The sequence below is a fragment of the Microtus oregoni genome, unplaced genomic scaffold, assembly GCF_018167655.1.
Source record: "Microtus oregoni isolate MIOR12 unplaced genomic scaffold, Mior012 000024F_ref0000369, whole genome shotgun sequence".
Lineage (NCBI taxonomy): Eukaryota > Metazoa > Chordata > Mammalia > Rodentia > Cricetidae > Microtus > Microtus oregoni.
Genome location: NW_024543083.1, coordinates 2,298,479 through 2,320,589, shown reverse-complemented (window position 1 = coordinate 2,320,589; position 22,111 = coordinate 2,298,479). Strand labels below are relative to the sequence as shown.

General features: G+C 46.0%; 1 protein-coding gene across 1 annotated transcript in view; it reads left to right on the top strand.

Moving 5' to 3' along the window:
- The window catches only part of Gsr (glutathione-disulfide reductase), a 38,211-nt gene extending 16,333 nt beyond the window's left edge, over positions 1–21,878 (top strand). The window contains exons 6-13 of the mRNA XM_041673992.1: positions 1,457–1,511; positions 5,036–5,135; positions 7,167–7,253; positions 9,102–9,260; positions 13,142–13,253; positions 15,715–15,846; positions 17,070–17,203; positions 20,666–21,878. Coding sequence (XP_041529926.1) covers positions 1,457–1,511; positions 5,036–5,135; positions 7,167–7,253; positions 9,102–9,260; positions 13,142–13,253; positions 15,715–15,846; positions 17,070–17,203; positions 20,666–20,815 — 929 coding nt within the window. The 3' untranslated portion in view covers positions 20,816–21,878. The remainder of the gene's footprint in view (positions 1–1,456; positions 1,512–5,035; positions 5,136–7,166; positions 7,254–9,101; positions 9,261–13,141; positions 13,254–15,714; positions 15,847–17,069; positions 17,204–20,665) is intronic.
- The last annotated feature ends 233 nt before the right edge of the window (positions 21,879–22,111 follow it).

Sequence of the window (22,111 nt, the reverse complement as noted above, 5' to 3'; positions counted from 1 at the left end):
GCAGGAAGTGGAAGACAGTTCTAAATTGGTGCTCTCACCAGCAATACGGTGGGAGATTCTCAGCCCCGTTGTGTAGGCATCTGCTGAGCCCCCTTCCTGGATTCAGGGGAGCAGGCTAAAGACAGCCCACAAAAGGTCGGGTGCTGTACATCTCTGATTTAAAGACCAAAAGCAACTTGGGGAGGTAAAGACGGGATCATTTCATCACACGGGTTACAGTCCCTCATGAAGGGAAGTCAGGACAGGAACTTCAAAGCAGGAACCTGGAGGCAGAAACTGACCTGGTTTGTTTCCCACGGCTTGTTCAGCCTGCTTTCTTAAACAACCCTAGCACCACCTGTCCATATTGATCAAGAAAATACCCTATAGACATATTCCCAATTCTGAAATTTGAAATTCAGAACTCTGGCCTCACATGTCTCAGAGGAGGGGAACTTGCAGAAAGGAAATTATAAAGCAAGACAGATGTAAATGGAACTGGACTAGCTGAGGAGGAAATCAGCACTGCCACTGTATGTGTAGTCATGGAGAAGAAAGACAAGGTGGAAGCCAGGTGTGGTAGCACAAGCCTTTAATCCCAGCGCCTAAGCGTCAGGGGCAGGCTGATCTCTGTGAGTTGAACTACATAGTTTAAGTTCCAAGGTAGCCAGTGTTGTTATTCCCATCACATCCAAGCAAGTACCAGGGTCATCAGCATTCAGGCAGGACGCTTAGTCACCCCAGGCATTAGCATTTCTGGGTCCCACGGCCACGCATGCGCCATCAGCATTCTGGCAAACTGTCTAGTCACCCTAGGGCCTTGCGCCCTACGTAATCCATGATCTATGTGCAACACTGTCGGGTAATCTGATCTGCGCATGACGTGGCTATGCACATGCCGTAAACGGCCTTTAAAAGTGGATGCAGCCACTCCACTTCTCGACACGTTGCTTCCAGACGGGCCAGTGCACCCCACCTTTTCCCTTCTCTTTATTAATAAACTCCTCTTAGAGCTACAACAGCTGACAAGATCTTGGTCCTTCAGGGAAATCTGCATTTACTTATCTGCATCGCTGTTCAGTTTCTTGGGATAAATGTAAAATCTAGAATACAGGAAGACGTTCTCTCAGTGGCCGTCTAACAAGCTGTCGAGACAGAGTGCTTTGGCTGAGAGAGTGTTTGGTTCTTGGATAGCTTGTGTTTTGTCCAGGCATGGCGGCTTATACCCCAAATTCCCAATACTCATGAGGCTGAGGCAGGAGGATTGCCATGAGTTTGAGACCAGCCTGGGCTGCATAGTTAAATCCCAGGTCAGCCTAGATGACAATGTGACAATGTGTAACCCTTTCTTAGCCCTTGCTAAAACTGTAAGGCTAAACGTATGTTTATATTACCACTCTGTGGTCTTTTTCAACATAGGTGCCGTAAGGTTAAGTAGTGTGTCCCTTTTACCACCATGTGGTGTTTTTCTCCATAGGTGCCAACTTGGGAATGACCAGTGATGGATTTTTTCAGCTGGAGGACCTGCCTAGGTAAGCAGATGTGACGTCCGGATTCCTGCCTCCCTCTCCTGGGATCCAGTGTTCTTCCTTTTCTGCCTGGACTCCCTTCCTCCCTTGTCTTTCTCTGTTGCCCAGTCTTGAACGGTCTCAGTTGACTCACCTGCCTTAGCACGATCCACCCTGACGTGTTTTTAGGCTTCGCAGCAGATAGGATGGCAGTGAGCATGCCTCCAGAAATAGCCATGACTCAGGAATGTTTGGATGATAATGTCAGTCATTTCAGTCCCACCCCCGAGCAAGCTCTATTATAGATATTTTCCCATTATATATTTTAGAGCTACTTAATAAACTTTTATTGGTATGAATACAACCTTAATGAATGAAGTCATTCATGCTATAAAGAAAAGACTCTGGGAACAAAAGGAAATGAGCTTCCAGTTGAGCTGGGCATGGTGCCTTTGCTTGAATCATAGTTTCTTGGGAGGCTAGAGTGGAGAATGGCTGGAAGCTAGGTGTTCCAGGCTAGGCTAAATAACCTAGAGAAACCTATCTCAAAAAAGAACGTCCAGTCAGCCCGTGGTGGCTCACACCTTTAATCTTAGCACTTGGGAGGCAGAGGCAGGTGGATCTCTGTGAGTTCAAGGCCAGCCTGGTCTATAAGAGCTAGTTCCAGGACAGACTCCAAAGCTACAGAGAAACCCTGTCTCAAAAAACAAAACAAAACAAAAAGAACATCCGGTTGTGGCACTGTATTCCTGCAGCACTTGGAAGACTGAGGCAGGAGGATAGCTTTGCTATGTAGTAAGTTCAAGGCCAGCTTGGGCTTCATTGATTGCCCTTCCCCCAAAGCTATCTTTTTCTTAGGTGATTTCTTTTTTTATTTCTTTTCCTCTTTAAATCAAATTATAGTCTTGGAAATCCATAGGTGAGGTCCTAGTGCACCACGTGATTCTGGTTTTGCCCTCAAAGGACTTATGGCTGGGTGGGGGGCACCTTGACCCACTCTGGAAGGATGTGTTGGTTCTCAAGACATCAGGAGGTAGAAAGGATGTGAAAGTGTGGAAAGTCGTGTTTGATTTATATTGCGGTGGCAGGAGGTGGGGATGAAGTTGCCCGCCAGTGGGAGCCAAGGGACACATTGGCTTCTTGCAGTTCTCAGAAGCAAAACCGTGTGACGGCTGTTGTGCCCAAGTTAACTGCCCCCCCCCCACAAAAGACACTCCACAGAACCAGATTCTGATGTAAAGCACAAGAGGGTTTTTAATATTCAGACTCGAGTTTGGACCACACCTCCAGCACACCAAGGCAGTGTGAGGAAAGTGCATCTTTTACAGGAGAAACGCCTTAATCAGGGGGTTTCATGTCCTGTTTTTTTGGGATTGGGTAGGAGTACATAGAATGAGGTAGTTTCTGAAACCATTGGTCAGTTTTCGGGTGTGAAAACCCTAACAAAGAGCCATTAATAACTGACAAGGTGTCTTCAAGGACAGGATCCCTCCTACCCCGCTCCTTAGCTCCTTACTTGGCTATTCAGGGTATACGTTCAAATTCTGCTATCACAGCACATTTCTGGAGCCAAGATTGGTTCCCCACTCATTATATGGCCTAAGATAAAGCCCCCTTTTTTTCTCCAACACATTTTGATGAGAACCCCCTTTTTAAAAATGGAGTTTGCAAAGTCGGGTCCTCATAATGGCGACCTGTCCTTTTCCCCCTGAATGCTCCCCCTCCCCATAAAAGACACCCACCTCTCAGGAATCCATCACTTTCTACCTTCATCTACTCGGTCCTCTTTGACCAGCTACAGGGTGCGTTTCTTTCTTTAGGAATTCTTCATGGGCCAGACCTTTCGGTTTGGATTTATAATCCCACCTCCTCTAGAGGTTGAGCTGTAGAATTGCAGATTCATTCAAGGCCCTTGGGCTGTTGAACAGATTTTAAGCCAGCCTTGGCCACTTGGCCAGACCAGTCTTTAGACTTTTTTTAAGGCTGGAGATACAGCTAGGTGGCAGAGGCATGCGTTGTATGGAAAGGGCTCTGGGTTCACCCCTGTCAGCATCAACAAAAAGACCCTTTGAAACAGGGCAGAAACTGTTACCCATCTCGTCTAGTGTAAGACCTAGAACAATGTAGGACTTCAGTGTCCAGAAAAGAAAGAGAAGGGGCAGAGGAAAGGAGAAAAGCAAAAGTGGGGTGTGGGTGGGGGAGACTTATGGAAAGGAAGGGGTTCGCGTGGGAATGAGAGATGGAGATGCAAGTGGAGCCGTTTCATGGGATTTCAGGAGTATGGAAGCTTCCAGTCATGCTCAGGATTTTAGGGTAACAGGGTCCTCACCAGTCATTTGCAACCGATTGAGTTCTTTAGCCTCCAGCCAAGCCAGGAAGCCTCTGTAAGCTACGTCTACAGAAAGTCCTGGAAGACAGTTCCTTTGTTCTTTGCAGCCATGAGAGGGGCGTGTTGGAGCCTTGGAAAACCTGTAGCAGAAATCACTCTCTGGGGCTGTTAGGCTCTACGCCTCAGCCTGGAAGTCAGCCTGAAGCAGCTGGGTTTCTCCGGCGCTGATCCAGGCATTCAAGCATTTCACTGGAGCTTAAATTCTTTTGTTAAACCAAAATGTATTCAGGAAGCTGAGTTCAACTGCAGCCTGGGCCACCCAGATGCTGGGATTACCGGCATGAGCCACCATGCCTGACTTCAAATGGCTTTCTTAAATTGGCCTATGATCATGCTACAAGGATTAATAGAGCTGAATAAAGATTGAGGAGAAATACCCAGCCCCGAAAATAATGCTGCTGTTAGATTTATGTATGGAAATTGGAAGGGGCTTAGGACCAGTCTCAGCTACTATGTATTGGTCAACTGATACACAGAGACTATCTTCAATGAATGAATAAGTAAATGAATGAAAATAGAACATAAGGAACTTATATGTCAAATAAAAATAGCTTTCTTAGCCAGGCGGTGGTGGCGCACGCCTTTAATCCCAGCACTCAGGAGGCAGAGGCAGTCGGATCTCTGTGAGTTCGAGGCCAGCCTGGTCTACAAGAGCTAGTTCCAGGACAGGAACCAAAGAAGCTACGGAGAAACCCTGTCTCGAAAAATACACACACACACACACACACACACACACACACACACACACACACACAAAAAGCTTTCTTTTCGGGGGAAAGAGGGTGGTACTAGAACTCACTTTGTAGACCAGGCCAGCCTTGAACTCAGAGAGATCCACCTGCTTCTGCCTCCTGGGTGCTTGGATTAATGGTATGCACCACCACCAACCAGCAAAATATCTTTCCTTTGTGGAGGAGAATTTTGTTTTGTTCTCTTTGAGAATGATGACTCGCTATGTAGCTCTGGGTGCCCTGGAACTCACACCAGGCTGCTGCTGCCGCCAGATGCGTAGGATTGCAGGTGCATGTCACCATGTTATTCTTAAAATGTTAGCTGTTGGGAGAACTGAGCAGAGAGGCTGAGGTACCATGCTAGCCTGTACCTCTGAAGCCATTCCAAAGCCAGTTTCCAAGACCGGCCCCCTTCGCTCTCATCTCAGGCGCAGTGTCATTGTGGGTGCGGGCTACATTGCCGTGGAGATAGCTGGCATCTTCTCTGCCCTGGGCTCCAGGACGTCGCTTATGATAAGGCATGATAAGGTAAGTCCCGTCTCCTCTTCTCCCTTTTTTGTTTCTAATTAGAGGAGAACTTTTCCTATGTTTTATTTATTTATTTTTTAAAATTCATTTATTTATTTATTATGTATACAATATTCTGTGTGTATGTCTGCAGGCCAGAAGAGGGCACCAGACCTCATTACAGATGGTTGTGAGCCACCATGTGGTTGCTGGGAATTGAACTCAGGACCTTTGGAAGAACAGGCAATGGTCTTAACCACTGAGCCATCTCTCCAGCCCTATGTTTTAAAAACTAGGTATCGGGCTGGAGAGATGGCTCAGCGGTTAAGAGCACTGGCTGCTCTTCCAGAGGTCCTGAGTTGAATTCCCAGCAACCATATGGTGGCTCACAACCACCTGTAATGAGATCTGGTGCCACCTTCCGGCCTGCAGGGATGCATGCAGGCAGAACATTGTGTGCATAATGAATAAATCTTTAAAAAAAAATAAAATAAAAACTAGGTCTCACCTAATTCTTAAATTTTAATTGAATTTATTATTATGTACATATGATATGTACGTGTGCATGTGGATGGGCTTACGCCATGCTGCCTGTGACAGCAGATGGCAGTCATGGTGGCTTATGCAGGAAACCGAGCGTTCAGCTACAGACAAAGCAGATAGCGTGTGAACTGGAAGTGTCCTGAGGCGTTACATGCTCAGAGCTGGCCCTCCAGCAAGGCTTCACCTTCTAAGCTTCCCCTGCAAACTTCGCCTCCAGTTGGAGACCAAGCGTTCAAACATCTGAGCCTAGGTGACACGCTCATTCAAAGCACTACAAATGGGATGGGGGCTGGAGAGATGGCTCAGAGGTTAAGAGCATCGCCTGCTCTTCCAAAGGTCCTGAGTTCAAGTCCCAGCAACCACATGGTGGCTCACAACCATCTGTAATGAGATCTGGTGCCCTCTTCTGGCCTGCAGACATACAGACAGACAGAATATTGTATACATAATAAATAAATAAATCTTAAAAAAAAAAAGCACTGCAAATGGGATGGTCTGGCTCGCTCCTCTAGGCAAACATTCTTCAAAATCAGACGTTCTGATACAGTACAATCCAAAGGTACACTAATTTGACCCTTCCATGCTAGGGAGTGATGATAGAGATATGTCATGGGTTCTATAAGGACCATAGGCTTTGTATGTGCAGTAAAAACACCGCAGGTCATAACACAAAGCTCGTCTTCAATCTGACCTTTGATGGTCACTGGCATAGTGGCATGTGCCGCACGGCGTCCGGGAAGTCGCAGTGTGCAGCGTGGTGGGCCCTGCCAGGAGCTCTTTAGACTCAGTATACATTTGGTTCTGAATGAAGTTTCTGTCATTGTGTGTTCAGAAACTTCTTACTGTTGCCAAATTTTTATGTCACCCCCGCCCCTGGCCCCCACTCTCTTTCACTACTAGTTTAAAATGCTGGCTCTCACAGCTGTTTCTCATAGGATAATTGAGGAAGCCTTCTTGTAGACTAGAGGGAAAGCCAGCCCCGCTGCATGAGAATTCCCCTAGGTTCTGCAAAAAAGAAAAAAGAAAAGAAGAATAGGAGAGGAGTGTGAAGATGGTAGAAGTCTGATTGCTCATTTTTCAGAGCTCTAGATGTAGATGAAACCAGAGCTAGTAGAGACACTGGTGCTGACGTAGGCGAAGAGAGGGTCTAATAAACTCCGCCCCAGCGCAAGCATGCGTGAAGGAGGTGGTCAGAGGCGGGTCATAGAGGGTTGGAGCTGCTTTCCTAAGTCCGTGCTATGACTTTAATCAAGTTTCTTTTTTTTTATATTTATTTTTTTATTTATTATGTATACAATATTCTATCTGTATCTATGCCTGCAGGCCAGAAGAGGGCACCAGACCCCATTACAGATGGTTGTGAGCCACCATGTGGTTGCTGGGAATTGAACTCAGGACCTTTGGTAGAGCAGGCAATGCTCTTAACCTCTGAGCCATCTCTCCAGGCCCTTTAATCAAGTTTCGTTTCTTTCCCCACACCCGGCTCTCTGCCGCCATGTTGAAATGCAGGTCCTTAGGAACTTTGACTCGCTCATCAGTTCCAACTGCACCGAGGAGCTAGAGAACGCAGGTGTGGAGGTGTTGAAGTTCTCACAGGTACGTGGCCAGAGCTAAGACCCCAGGATCCTGTGTGTGAAAGGGCTCCACCACTGAGCCAGCTCTCAGCGCTGCAAATGCACACTTACTTCCTCTGCTGCAGCTTAGCCTGCTTCTGCCTGATTCCGCGGGCCAATTACTTCCTTCATCTCTCTTTCCTTTAATGTATAGGGATGGAGTTATGGGTGTCTGTGAGCAGCCAGTACTTGTAGCCTCTGAGCCATCTCTCTATCAGCGTGTGCTCCCCCATCTAACCCCGTTTGTGTTTTGTAGTGAATGGTTGTTGGTTGTTCTTTTGGTGATTTTTTTTTTTGTTTGGTTTGGTTTGGTTTGGTTTTTCGAGAAAGGGTTTCTCTGTAGCTTTGGAGCCTGTCCTAGAACTAGCTCTTGTAGACCAGGCTGGTCTCAAACTCACAGAAATATGCTTGCCTCTGCCTCCCGAGTGCTGGGATTAAAGGCATGCTCCAGGTTAGTCTTGAACTCGTGAACCTCCTGCCTCGGCCTCCCGAGTATTAGCATTATAGATGTGCACTGCCACACCTGGCTTCTGCCAAAATGTTTTCTTTCTTTTTTTTAAAAAAAAATATTTATTTATTTATTATGTATACAATATTCTGTCTGTGTGTATGCCTGCTGGCCAGAAGAGGGCACCAGACCCCATTACAGATGGTTGTGAGCCACCATGTGGTTACTGGGAATTGAACTCAGGACCTTTGGTAGAGCAGGCAATGCTCTTAACCTCTGAGCCATCTCTGCAGCCCCCTGATTTCTTTCTTATAAAGGAGTATTTCATATTAATGAAGTCAAGATGTAGAAAAAGAACAAGCTGGTAGTTGATCTTAGAGCTGAAACTTTTAGTTTTTCGAGGCAGGGTTTCTCTGTGTAGCCCTGGTTTTCCTGGAACTAGCTCTGTAGACCTGGCTGGCTTCCAACTCACAGAGATCCACCTGCCTCTGCCTTCTAAGTATTGGGATTAAAGTTGTGTGTGTGTTACCAACTGGCTAGAACTGAAACTTTTTTTTTTTTTTTTTGGAGACAGGGTTTCTCTGTAGCTTTTGGAGCCTGTCCTGAGACTCTCTCTGTAGACCAGGCTGGCCTCAAACTCACAGATCCTCCTGTCTCGGCCTCCCTAAATGCTGGGATTAAAGGTGTGTGCCACCACCACCCAGAAGATATGGTGATTCTTAAGTTTGCTGTCATGAATCACCAGCTCATACAGACCTCCTGGTTACTGCTGAGCTAGCCTTGGCTGTCCCGGAACTCTGTCTCTTGTTCTCATCCCATCCTCCACCTCAGCACCTTGCCCTTTAGGACCCTTTTTCTGCAGGTTCAGGTCCAGACCGAGCATGCGCCTGTGGGAGCTGTTTTCATACAAACTACCTCGTATGCCCAGTGTTCCTAGTCATTGGATATAATTGCCCAAACTTGTAATCCCAGCACTTAGAAATCTGATACGAAAATATTGATTTGAATTTGAGGTCAGTCTGGGCTATAGATTGAGATCCTGTCTCAAAAAAAAAAAAAAATAAAACACACAAAAAATTCTGTTTTACTAAGCCTAGTGGCTTAGGTCTGAACTCTCAGCCACTTAGGAAGCTGAAGCAGGAGGATCATAAGTTCAAGGCCTGTCTGAGCAACAGAGTAAGCTTAAGGCCATACCGGGTGATTTAGTGAGATCCCATTCCAAAATAAGTAACAAGAGGGTAGGATGTAGCTTGGTGGTTGCATGCTTGCCTGGCGTGAGTGGAGCCCTAGGTTCAGTCCTGGTGCCGGGAGAAAAATCTTTGCTTTCGTGCTACTCTCACCCTGTTCCTCCCATACATACTTAACGCTTTTTTTTTTTAATAGGTTAAGGAAGTAAAGAAAACAACATCCGGCTTGGAACTTCAGGTCGTTACTGCGGTTCCTGGTAGGAAACCCACTACAACTGTGATTCCAGATGTTGACTGCCTGCTCTGGGCCATTGGACGGGACCCAAATTCTCGGGGCCTGAATCTAAATAAAGTGGTAAGCTGACTCGGTCTACCCTGTGTAGTCTTGTCTCCCAATAGCCCCATGACCTTTTGCACACCCATCCACAGGCTTTCCTGTGTAGTCTTCAGTCTCCCGATAGCCCCGTGACCTTTTGCACACCCATCCATGGGCTTTGTCATGCAGCCTTTTTGCTCTGGAATATCTCTCCTCTCTAGTGTCCTCACCCCAGGTCAGGTATCATGTATTGGAAGGGTCTGATCCAGATCGTCCAGCCATTTCCTGACTCACTTCCTTTTTGCAGACTTCTAAATGCTAGGATTTTGGGTATGCATCCCACCTTCCCTCCCATTTCCTGTTCCTTCATCTTTCTCTCCTTCCTTTCTTCCTCCTCCCTTCTTTTCCTTTCTTCTTGGCAGTACTAAGAATTGAATTATGGTCTCCTATACATGCTAATTTAGGGTCTCCCACACATGCTAATTTTGGGTCTCCCACATGTGATAATTTAGGGTCTCCCATACGTGCTAAGTTAGGGTCTCCCACATATGCTAATTTAAGGTCTCCTACATGTGATAATTTAAGGTCTCCCACAGGTGGTAATTTAGGGTCTCCTACATGTGCTAATTTAGGGTCTCCCACACGTGGTAATCTAGGGTCTCCCATACATGCTAATTTAGGGTCTCCCACATGTGCTAATTTAGGGTCTCCCACACATGCTAACCAAGTACTCTACCATTGACTGTAATCCTAGCCCTCCTTTTCCTTCTTTTTCTTTTTTTAAAGATGTGGTCTCACTAAGTTACCTAGGCTAGCCTTGAACTCAGTCTGTAGTCCAGGCTAGCCTTGCAGTTTTCCTTCCAAATAGCTGGGGTTACAGATCTGCACCACAGGTCCCCGTATTAATTTGTTTATTTGGCTTTTGAGACGGGATCTTTTATAGTACAGGCTAGCCTCATTTCAATAGGGAACTGAAAATGACCTTGAACTTCTGATCCTCCTGCCTCCACTTCCCAACTACTGGGATTCTAGTCAGGAGCCACTATACCTGGAGCCTTCAACACTTCAAAGAATTAAATATCTAGGGAGGGGCTTGTCTTATTTTCAGTCTTCAATGAAATTTAATGAAAACTCACTATTCATAATAATAAAACTAGTTCCTGAGCCTTTCATCTTTAATAGGTAACTTGTGTTTGTGCAGATGGAATGTTTTGAGGTCCTGTGTTTAACTAGATTTGCTGAATTATTTTTATTGCGTTTATTTATTTGTGAGAGGGTATGTCTGTGCTATAGCACCCGTGTGAAGGTCAGAGAACTACTTACAGAGCTCGGTTCTTTCCTTCCACCACGTGGGTCCTGGGGATCGAACTCGGGTCCTCAGGCTTGTCAGCAAGCACTTTAACCCACTGGGCCATCCTGTCCGTCCTGTGTGGTGAATGTCTCTCCCCCTCTTACTCTCTTTTATTTGCTGAATTTGAAAAATTGTTTTTGGTAAACTAAGTAATGGATTTTGTTGTTGCATCTTCATATGGATGTGTGGTTGTACTGGGTTCTAATTCATGTCCTTCCACCGACCTCACCCCTCCTCTTCTTTCCTCTCAGTTCCCATCCTTATTTGCTGACTCTGTGTGTTTATGTTGGTGTGGGCGCATGCGTGTGCATGTGTGCTCGCTTTCATGTAATGGCCAGAGACGGACATTAGTATTTTCCCCAATTGCTCTATAGCACATTTTTTGAGAGTCTATCCGTGAGCCTATAACATGCCAGTTGGGCTAGACTGGCTGGTTAGCAGCCCCAGGGATAGTTTTGTCTCCGCCTCCCCATCTCTGTGATACTGCTATACCTGGCTTTTCCGTTGGCATTGGGGATTGAACTCAGGTCATCTCGCTTGCCCAGCAAGCTCCTCACTCACATAGCCATCTTCCTAACTCCAACTTTGAATTCCTTATCCTCCTGACTCTACTTCCAAGTACTGGGATTGCACTGACACTGGGGATCAAACCCAAAGCTTCAAGCATGCTAGACAAGTACTCCACCAGCTCACCTACTTCCCCAGCTCATTAATTCACTGGTACTCCACCAGCTCACCTACTTCCCCAGCTCATTAATTCACTGGTACTCCACCAGCTCACCTACTTCCCCAGCTCATTAATTCACTAGTACTCCACCAGCTCACCTACTTCCTTAGCTCATTAATTTACTGGTACTCTACCAACCTATTTCCCCAGCTCATTATTTCCTGATTTTTTTAAGCAATGAGGCCAGAAACGAAGGTTCCTTCTCACCTTATGAAAAGCTGAGCTCGGTCTGTCGTAACACAAACTGGATGGCTGCTGTGTGCCAAGTCATGTCAGTGATTACTCATCCAGTAAATCCTGCCGGTAACTGAAGGGCAAGGAAACCAAGACACAGGATTAATAGATACTTCACCAGGCCGGTAGCTCGATGGAGTAGGAAGTCAGTCCAGCTCACCACTGTGTTTTAGAGATCAAGCTAAACTCGTTTGCAATAGAAGCCCAAGTGTCTGTAGCTAAATAGGTGCTTATGTGAAATTTCATAACTAGTGAGTGACAGAGCTGGGATTCAAGCCTCTCTCTCTCTCTCTCTCTCTCTCTCTCTCTCTCTCTCTCTCTCTGATGCTGGGAGCCAGAGCCTGATACATGCTAAACATATGTATGTTTAGCATGGAGCCACATCCCAGCTCCAAATATTGTATTTGTGTGTGTGTGTGAACATATAAAAAAATTTACTTATTTTTGAGACTAGGTCTCACTGTGTAGCCAGGACTGGCCCAGAACTGGCTAAGTAGACCAGGCTATTTTCAAACTCAGTGGCCGCTCGTCAGCACTGTGCTTCTCTGCAGAAGCCACTGCACTTACCTCTCTATCTCCCACTGGAGCCTTGTGTCACTCAGATCCGGCAAAGCCGCAGAATAAGCAGAGCACATCTTAGAGGAAAGGCGACTCAGCATAAAGGGAGTGTGTTTGGTGTGCAGAATAGCACATTTTGGAGTAGAATGCAAACTTGGCTGAGATTTAAATTAAAAAAAAAAAAAAAAGATGGTAACTTGAAAAAAGTGCCTTTGGTGACTGTTTCAGACTGTGACCCTCTAGGTGACTGTTCTAGTTGGGTTTCTATTGCTGTGATAAAACACCATGACCAAAAGCAACTTGGGGAGGAATTGGTGTTTTTTTAAGCTTATAGTCTGTAGTCCATTATCCAGAGAACTCAAGGCAGAAACCGGTGTAGAAGCCATGGAGCAGTGCTGTGTGCTTACTATCTTGTTCCCCGTGCCTTGTTCAGCCTGCTTTCTTAGAAAACCCAGGACCACCTGCCTAGGATGACACCACCCCAGTGGGCTGCCCCCACCCACGTCAATCATTAATCAAGAAAATGCCCTCTTACAGGCTTGTTCACAGGCCAGTCTGGTAGGAACATTTCCTCAATTGAGGGTCTCTCTTCCCAAGGGCCCCTAGCATTTGTAAAGTTGACAAAGTTCAGTGCTTTTCACCCTCCCAAGGGCCCCTAGCATTTGTAAAGTTGACAAAGTTCAGTGCTTTTCAAGTACTTCATGAAACAGTTGACCGGCACTGTTTCAGAGGAGCCCCGCGGGGTATCGAGTAGGGTGGTGTGTCTGTTGTCATTCTTTTCCATGTTTACTGGGTCATGGGTCAGTCTGGTTCCATTAAAGCACCTCAATAAAATAAAATAAATAAAACAGTTCAATATATTATATAATATATAACAATTCAATATATACTAAGGAAGCTCTGGAACTTGTTGACTTGAAGTGGTTTACACATTGCTGTTAAGTCTTGTGGGTTTTTGGAGCTGCAGGTGCATGAAGTGCCGCTGATCTCGGGTTGACGTTCCATGACAGATGGACCCAGTGCTTACCAGGTTTTCCTTTGTGGTTCTAGGGGGTTCAGACCGACGACAAAGGCCATATCATCGTAGATGAATTCCAGAATACCAGTGTCAAAGGCATCTATGCTGTGGGAGATGTCTGTGGGAGAGCTCTTCTCACCCCAGGTAATGCTGCTTTCTTTCTCGGGGAAAAAAGGCCCCTGTGGCCGGGCGATGGTGGCGCACGCCTTTAATCCCAGCACTTGGGAGGCAGAGGCAGGTGGATCTCTGTGAGTTCGAGACCAGCCTGGTCTACAGAGCTAGTTCCAGGACAGGCTCCAAAGCCACAGAGAAACCCTGTCTCAAAAAAAACCAAAAAAAAAAAAAAAAAAAAAAAAAAAAAAGGCCTGTGTCATCTAAAGCTGCCCAGCTTTTTTTTTTTTTTTTTTTTTTTCGAGACAGGGTTTCTCTGTAGCTTTGGTTCCTGTCGTGGAACTAGCTCTTGTAGATCAGGCTGGCCTCGAACTCACAGAGATCCGCCTGCTTCTGCCTCCCAAGTGCTGGGATTGCTGCCCAGCTTTTTGTAGTCAAATTTACTTCAGAAAAATTAAAAGCATTCATGTCTTTGTTAAATTGGCATTAAAGTAGATGCAGGCTAGGTATCTCACATTTTCTGAACAAAATTCACTATTCCTCAGAAGACTGTATTTGTTGCTTTTCTCGTTGCTGACACAAAATACCTGATAAAAGTAACTTGAGGGTGGAAGGGTTTCCCTTGGCTCTTGGTGTGAGGGATTCCTAGTCCGTCATAGCGGGCAGGGGATGGCGGCAGCAGCAGGAGGAGGCTGTGGGCACATCGTGTCCACGTTCAGAAAGCAGAGAGAAGCAGATGTTAGTGCTTGGCTTGCTTTGTCCTTTTTCCCTTTTTGATGCCAGCCCCGGGGAGTGGTGCTCCCCATGTTCAGTGCAGGTCCTCTCTCCAGTTAAACGGCTCTGGAAAAGCCCTCAGATACAGCCAGGGCTGTGTTCTTAGCCGATTCTAAATCCAGCCAAGTTGATGATGAACCATCACAGATTAGCAAATCCTGAATTCATAGCTAGAAGACCTTTCGTATAGGCCACATTCTGAAGACGTCTGTTTAGGCAGTTGGCGTTCTCATAGGAGGAAGTGGTCTTGGTGCCAGCAGCTCTAATGTCCTTGTCCTCGTTCCTGTTCCACTCACCTGAGGAACATATCCAAGGTGTTTGCCACATCATTTGCTATGTCATTTTCTGCTGTCTCTGAGACCTCACCGGACCCTCCAGTTTTACCTCAGGGAGCAAGCCTGTTTTTTTTTGTTTGTTTTTTTTTAAATTATTTATTTATTATGCATACAACATTCTACCTCCATGTATGTCCACACGCCAGAGGGTGCCAGATCTCATTACATATGGTTGTGAGCCACCATGTGGTTGCTGGGAATTGAACTCAGAACCTCTGGAAGAGCAGCTGGTGCTCTTAACCACTGAGCCATCTCTCCAGCCCCGCAAGCCTGTTTTGTTACACCCCCAATCCTTTTAGCTCTCTTAGGAAGCTGTCTTTCTGCGTAGTTTTAAATCAAAGTGATGCATTTGTGGCACACAATGTCATGTTCTTAAATATTTCCATTTTGAAGAGAAGCTTAGTCAAACTAGTTAACATTTATTACCTCACCTGCTTTTTTTTTTTTTTTTTCAAAAACAATGAAAATCTACTCTCGGTGATTTTTTTTTTTTCTTCTTTGAGATAGGGTCTCTAAATAGCCCTGGCTGTCCTGGAACTTACTAAAGCTAGCCTCCAACTAACAGAGATCTGCCTGCTTCTGCCTCCTGAGTACTGGGGTTAGAGGTGTGCATGGCTATGCCTTTTCCCCCAAGACAGAGTTTCTCTGTGTAGCCCTAATGTCCTGGAATTCGTTCTGTAGACCAGGCTGGCCTCAAACTCAGAGATCTCCTGCCTCTGCCTTGCACGTACTAGGATTAAAGGCATGCGCCCCCACAACACAGCTCCTCTCAACAATTTTTACGTAAACAATACATCGTATACTCAATTATATGCTTACATTGACAACTGTTACCACGCTGCACAGTGATCTCTTGAACGCCATCATCCTAACTAAAATTCTACATCCCTTTACAAGACTTGGACAAACAACCTTGTCTCGTCTTGATGTAGGTCTGCTTAGCTTGTCTTAGGGAATAAACCTATAACTGATGCTTTTTCTGAACTCAGGCCCTTTGAGAAGTCATAGGAATAAAAACAGGTTGGTGGAAAGAAGCTTTTAGTGTAAAGGACTCTTTCTGAAGTAGAAATGAAAATGTGTCAAGCTGCGTCTCATTCCACAAATACCCTACCGGGAAGCCCGTGACCTCATTAAGCAGATTAGCTTCCAGGTGGCTGGGAATGTAGGCGTGTTGCTTTCCTTCCCAGGAGAATGTGCGGTGACTAACACAGTAGTTTTGGACTGGTCAGAGTGGCAGTGCTGGGTTTTCACCATGTTGAGGTAGAGATGATCATGAGCATGGGAGTAACATTCCACTGGAGCTGCGCAGATGGGTAAACAGCCGATCAGATAGTGTTGCCGTATGAAAACAAGTAAAGCAAGGCTTATTGTTTCTGTCATTGCAGTTGCGATAGCTGCTGGCCGGAAACTGGCCCATAGGCTTTTTGAATGCAAGAAAGATTCCAAACTGGACTATGACAACATCCCCACCGTGGTCTTCAGCCACCCCCCTATCGGGACGGTGGGGCTCACCGAAGGTAGGAATCGTGAAATGATGGTCATTTGTGCTTCCTCGTCTAAACTTTTGTTGGCCAAAATAACTGTGTGCAGGTTACACCAACCCTTTTGTTGAGTCTTTAGTCATAGTTCTCAAACAATGAGTACTTGGAGTAGTCCTGCTGCCCGTATGTCTCTGTGTCCGTTCTCTCTCTCCCCGCTCCTCGGTTTTTATATTCATATAAGTTAAAAATAGCCAAAAAAATACAAAGGACTCCTCTGTCCTGGCTATTTTTGCCTTATTTTTGCAGTGGTTCTTAGACCCATTTGAGGGGCAAATGACCCTTTCACAGAGGTCACCCAAGACCAATGGAAATAGCAGATATTTACATTATGATTCATAACAGTAGCAAAATTATAGTCGTGAAGTGGCAATGAAAATAATTTTATGAGCCGGGCTGTGATGGCGCATGCCTTTAACCTCAGCACTCAGGAGGCAGAGGCAGGAGGGTCTCTGATTTCGAGGCCAGCCTGGTCTACAAGAGCTACTTCCAGTACAGGCTTAAAAAAAAAATCTACAGAGAAACTCTGTTTTGAAAAACCAAAGGGGAAAAAAAAAGAAAAGAATTTTATGGTTGCCGATCACCACAACATGAGGGTCGCAATGTCGCAGTGTCGGGAAGGTTGAGAGTCACTGCTGTGTACACATCCTACATCTGTGTTTGTTTGATTTTGAGACAGGGTTTCTCTGTAGCTTTGGGGCTTGTCCTGAAATTTGCTCTGTAGACCAAGCTGGCCTCGAACTCACAGAGATCCACCTGCCTCTGTCTCCAGAGTGCTGGGATTAAAAGTGTGTGCCACCACTGTCCACCCTGCATCTTATTTTTTAAGAACAAGGGTCTTCACTTACATAAACATAGTTTTGAGATGGGAAAACTTCAATTAATAAAGTATTATTTAAACTTCAGACGTCATGCATATTTAGCCATCTACCTCAGATATCATTTAGAACACGGTCCTCCACCCACAGTCCAGAGTTGAGTCCAGCATTGCGAGAGTTTGGTCTCTTCATCAGAGACACATTCCTCAGCCATTGTGTGTACGATGTGACGTGGACACTTAGTCTGTAGACTGCCCCTTATTTTGGTACAGTTGGCTGCTTCCTTCTTGTTTGTTGGTTCAGGTGTATTTCTGGACAGTACCGTCTCATATCTCTGTGGAAGAGTTTAGTCTTTGATTGGTGCTTTTTGAATGTGCATTGTAGATGAAGCTATTCATAAATACGGGAAAGAGAATGTGAAAATCTACTCCACCATCTTTACCCCGATGTATCATGCTGTCACCACAAGGAAGACAAAATGTGTGATGAAAATGGTTTGTGCTAACAAAGAGGAAAAGGTACTGGGGAAAATGTTCTCTCTTCCATGTGTTTTGGGGCTCTTTATATTAGAAACAAGATTCTGGTCCTTTTTTAAAAAGGAGTATTAAAAAAAAATAAAAAAATTAAAAGGAGTATTGCAGGGGCTGGAAAAATGGCTCAGTGGTTAAGAGCACTGCCTGCTCTTCCAAAGGTCCCGAGTTCAATTCCCTGCAACCACATGGTGGCTCACAACCATCTGTAAGGAGGTCTGGTGCCCTCTTCTGGCCTGCAGGCACACATGCAAACAGAATACTGACAATACTGTATACATAATAAATAAATCTTAAAAAAAAAAAAAGGAGTATTGCAAAAAAGAATGGCTGTCTTAAAGATAAAAATCAGGAGGAAAAATAAAAACTTGTCACTAGCCACTAATCCAGAACAGACAGGAAACTCAGAGATATTGGCGAAGGGGGCCTGGAAAAATGACCCAATGGGGAGGAGCCCTGGCTGCTCTTGCAGAGAACTGGCTGCAGTCCTAGCACCGACTTCAGTCAGGAGGCTTCAGCTACCTGTAACTATGGCTCTGCGGGAATCTGGAACCCTTTTCTGGCCTCTGAGTGCACCCCACACATGTGAACAGAATTCCACACACATAAACAGAAATAAAAATGAAATAAATTGTTAAAGAATAGAGTGGTAAATGTGTTTTAATATAAGACAATTTAAAACTTAACGTAATAAAACAATAAAGCAGAAATTTAATCAGCCATTTATTTGAAGGTTAAGTCTCTCGGTTTAGCTTTCTGGGGATCTGCCAAACGGGTTCTGGTGTGCGGGATTTTCTCTGTGTGTCCCCCCAGTAAATGCCCCACTTCTCCCACACCCTCACCACTGTCCTTTTCACTGTCTCCAGCGAGTGTCGTGTGGTTTCTCAGTATGGCTTTGATCTGTATTTGAGTGGGTCTTATTCTAAAATTTAGAAAATAGGTTTAGTTTTGGGTCCTCCACTTCTCAAGCTGTTTGTTCTAACTGAATTAAATCTTGAGGAGCTTGGTAAAGGATACGGCTCACACGTAGTGTTTCTTTCTCTTGGGTTTTTGAGCCTGGCTCTTACCACACAGCCTGGTTCTTACCACACAGCCTGGTTCGTACTCCCTGACCTTTGTGCGACAGCCTCCCAAGTTGTAAATCCAAAGCCACATACTGCCAGGTCCTAGCTGTGATGTTACGTTATGTTAGGAGCTGGCCCAGCAGGTAGAGGTGCTTGCTCAAAAGCCTAATAACCTCAGGTTGACCCCCTGACCCCACAGGATGGCGAAAGAGAACTGACTGTTCAGGGGTTTCTCCTCTGCCCTCCATCAACATCCAGTAGCACAAGTGACCCGGCCACTCTCTCACCACTGGGCCTGCTCATGCTCTGTCTCTGCCCCCCCCCCCCCCACAGCGAACTAAACATAAACATTTATTTTAAAAAGTTACCTGTTTTTAATAATTATAAGCTGTGTGTGTGATTTGATGGGCGTCAGCAGCAAAAGCCACAAGACAGTCTTGGTTTTTCAGTGCAGCACCTCACACCAGCAGAGGAGGGGGTTGTGGTAGCAAAACACAGCTCCCTGCCCGGAACAGTCCTTCCTCAGTGGCCTGCGATTGGCACATCGGTTAAGTCAGCAGTATTCCTGCTCTCTTCGTGTTTGACCAGGGTCTCACTCCGGCGCCTGGGCTCCCATGTTCCTTTATAAGTGAAATCCAGGCGTTCTTGCTGCTCCTGCAGCAGCAACAGGGATTGATTTGTAATTGTGTAGTTCCTCCCAACAGTAGATAATCTTGTAACTGTCATAGAACATGACAGAGCTACTGGTGTTTAGAGAGCAAGGGACAGAATTGACTGGGTCCGGAAGGGACGGGTCTGTAGCTGTCTGGTTAGTGACTGGGAAGGGACGGGTCTGTAGCTGTCTGGTTAGTGACTGGGAAGGGACGGGTCTGTAGCTGTCTGGTTAGTGACTGGGAAGGGACGGGTCTGTAGCTGTCTGGTTAGTGACTGGGAAGGGACTGGTCTGTAGCTGTCTGGTTAGTGACTGGGAAGGGACGGGTCTGTAGCTATGTGGTTAGTGACTGGGAAGGGACGGGTCTGTAGCTGTCTGGTTAGGGACTGGGAAGGGACGGGTCTGTAGCTATGTGGTTAGTGACTGGGAAGGGACGGGTCTGTAGCTATGTGGTTAGTGACTGGGAAGGGACGGGTCTGTAGCTGTCTGGTTAGTGACTGGGAAGGGACGGGTCTGTAGCTGTCTGGTTAGTGACTGGGAAGGGACAGGTCTGTTGCTATGTGGTTAGTGACTGGGAAGGGACGGGTCTGTAGCTGTCTGGTTAGTGACTGGGAAGGGACGGGTCTGTAGCTATGTGGTTAGTGACTGGGAAGGGACGGGTCTGTAGCTGTCTGGTTAGTGACTGGGAAGGGACGGGTCTGTAGCTGTCTGGTTAGTGACTGGGAAGGGACTGGTCTGTAGCTGTCTGGTTAGTGACTGGGAAGGGACGGGTCTGTAGCTGTCTGGTTAGTGACTGGGAAGGGACGGGTCTGTAGCTGTCTGGTTAGTGACTGGGAAGGGACGGGTCTGTAGCTATGTGGTTAGTGACTGGGAAGGGACAGGTCTGTAGCTATGTGGTTAGTGACTGGGAAGGGACTGGTCTGTAGCTATGTGGTTAGTGACTGGGAAGGGACGGGTCTGTAGCTGTCTGGTTAGTGACTGGGAAGGGACAGGTCTGTAGCTATGTGGTTAGTGACTGGGAAGGGACGGGTCTGTAGCTGTCTGGTTAGTGACTGGGAAGGGACGGGTCTGTAGCTGTCTGGTTAGTGACTGGGAAGGGACAGGTCTGTAGCTATGTGGTTAGTGACTGGGAAGGGACGGGTCTGTAGCTGTCTGGTTAGTGACTGGGAAGGGACAGGTTCTGTAGCTGTCTGGTTAGTGACTGGGAAGGGACAGGTTCTGTAGCTGTCTGGTTAGTGAATGCCCTTAGTTCTTAGGAAGGAGAGAGGAAAGCCAGACATTGTTTTGTAGACCATGATCTCGGCACTCAGGAGGCTGAGGCAGGAGGATCAGGAGTTTGAGGCCAGCCTAGGCTATACAACAAGACCCTGGGGAAAAAAAAAAAAGACCCTGGAAAATAAGGAGGGAAAAGGAAGTTCATCAAACAGAGACATCACTTTCAAAGAGAAGTACATAGGACAGGAGGGAAGCAGGAGTAAGAGATGCCTGGTGTACGCTGGAGGGAGCTACTGAAGCAGGGCTGTACAGGGCCTCTTGGGTATACCTGCACTGACTTTGGATTGGAAATAGCAGAATTTTAGACTGGTTTTGGTGCTGGTGCTGGTGCTGCTGGTGCTAGAGGTTGCAGCAGCTCAGGCGTTTCCAGCCAACTCTTCTGCCCCTGGGCTATCAGATTTCTCTCACGAATACAGAACTAATAAAAACCTGACGTTCGTAACTTCTGTGTTCTTGCAGGTGGTTGGGATCCACATGCAGGGGATTGGCTGTGATGAAATGCTTCAGGGCTTCGCCGTGGCAGTGAAAATGGGGGCCACCAAGGCCGACTTTGACAACACGGTCGCCATTCATCCTACCTCTTCAGAAGAGCTGGTCACACTCCGCTGAGGGCCAGGGACTTGTATGGCTGCGGGCAGACCAGTAGACCTCTGAGAAGAACTGACGGATCAAGTTTACTTCCTGCTCCAGCGTTCTACGTTGATTTGGATCAGGATCAGGATCTTCTGATAGTGTAAATTTTTAGTTTAAAAAAAAAAATCTTATTTATCTAATTGGAAATTTGTTTTGTTAATCTGGGGTTGGTTTTCATTTGATAATATTTCACAGTAATTAATATTTTTAATTTTTTATCCCTGCGCTAGTTCTGTTTTTTCTTGCTTCACCCTCATTCCAGGTATAAACAAATATGAAGTACAGCCGGGCGGTGGTGGCGCACGCCTTTAATCCCAGCACTCGGGAGGCAGAGGCAGGCGGATCTCTGTGAGTTCGAGACCAGCCTGGTCTACAGAGCTAGTTCCAGGACAGGTTCCAAAGCCACAGAGAAACCCTGTCTCGAAAAACCAAAAAAAAAAAAAAATATATGAAGTACAGTGAAGTTAATGCACCCGATGAATGAATATAGCTGGCTATTTTTCTTTTTATTTGAGACAGTGTCTCTATGCAGCCCAGGGTGGCTTCAGACTTAAGATCCTCTAGCTATGACCTCATGAGTGTTGGAATTATAGGCATGCCTGGCCCTTCCTGGCCTAGCTTGTTAGTTTATATGATGGTAAGTCTCCATCTATAAATATATGAGTATACAGAATACATGTGTGTTTTTGAATCTGCCATTTTTGTTCCGTGTATTGCAAAGCTGCGCTGAGGATGTGACCTCTCGCTAATCTCATTTTATTCTTTGCTCTGTTTTAAATGATTTAGAATGGTTTGCATTGTTTTTATAACATGAAGTGCATCAAAGTCAGGAGGCTGTTGAATCCGTGAGAAAGCCACGAGCTGACTGTGCTTGCAGGAGGGGTAGGCTGAGCCACTTCAGAGTCCTTCCTTCTGAGCACTCACAGTTCAGCTGATCATTTCAATGTTTCTGTAGTTTCTGTCATTTTATTTTTTTATGAGAATTGTTCCAAAAATTTGAAAGTCACTGCATTGCCTTATAAAATTTATTATGAACTTACTTGCTGTCGGTTTGTTTTCTTTTGGTTTTTCGAGACAGGGTTTCTCTGTGGCTTTGGAGCCTGTCCTGAAACTAGCTCTGTAGACCAGGCTGGTCTCGAACTCACAGAGATCCGCCTGCCTCTGCCTCCCGAGTGCTGGGATTAAAGGCGTGCGCCACCATCGCCCGGCTTCTGTTTGTTTTCTAAGCATTCTCACACTGAGAGAACAGATACCAACGCCTGTTGGAGAAGA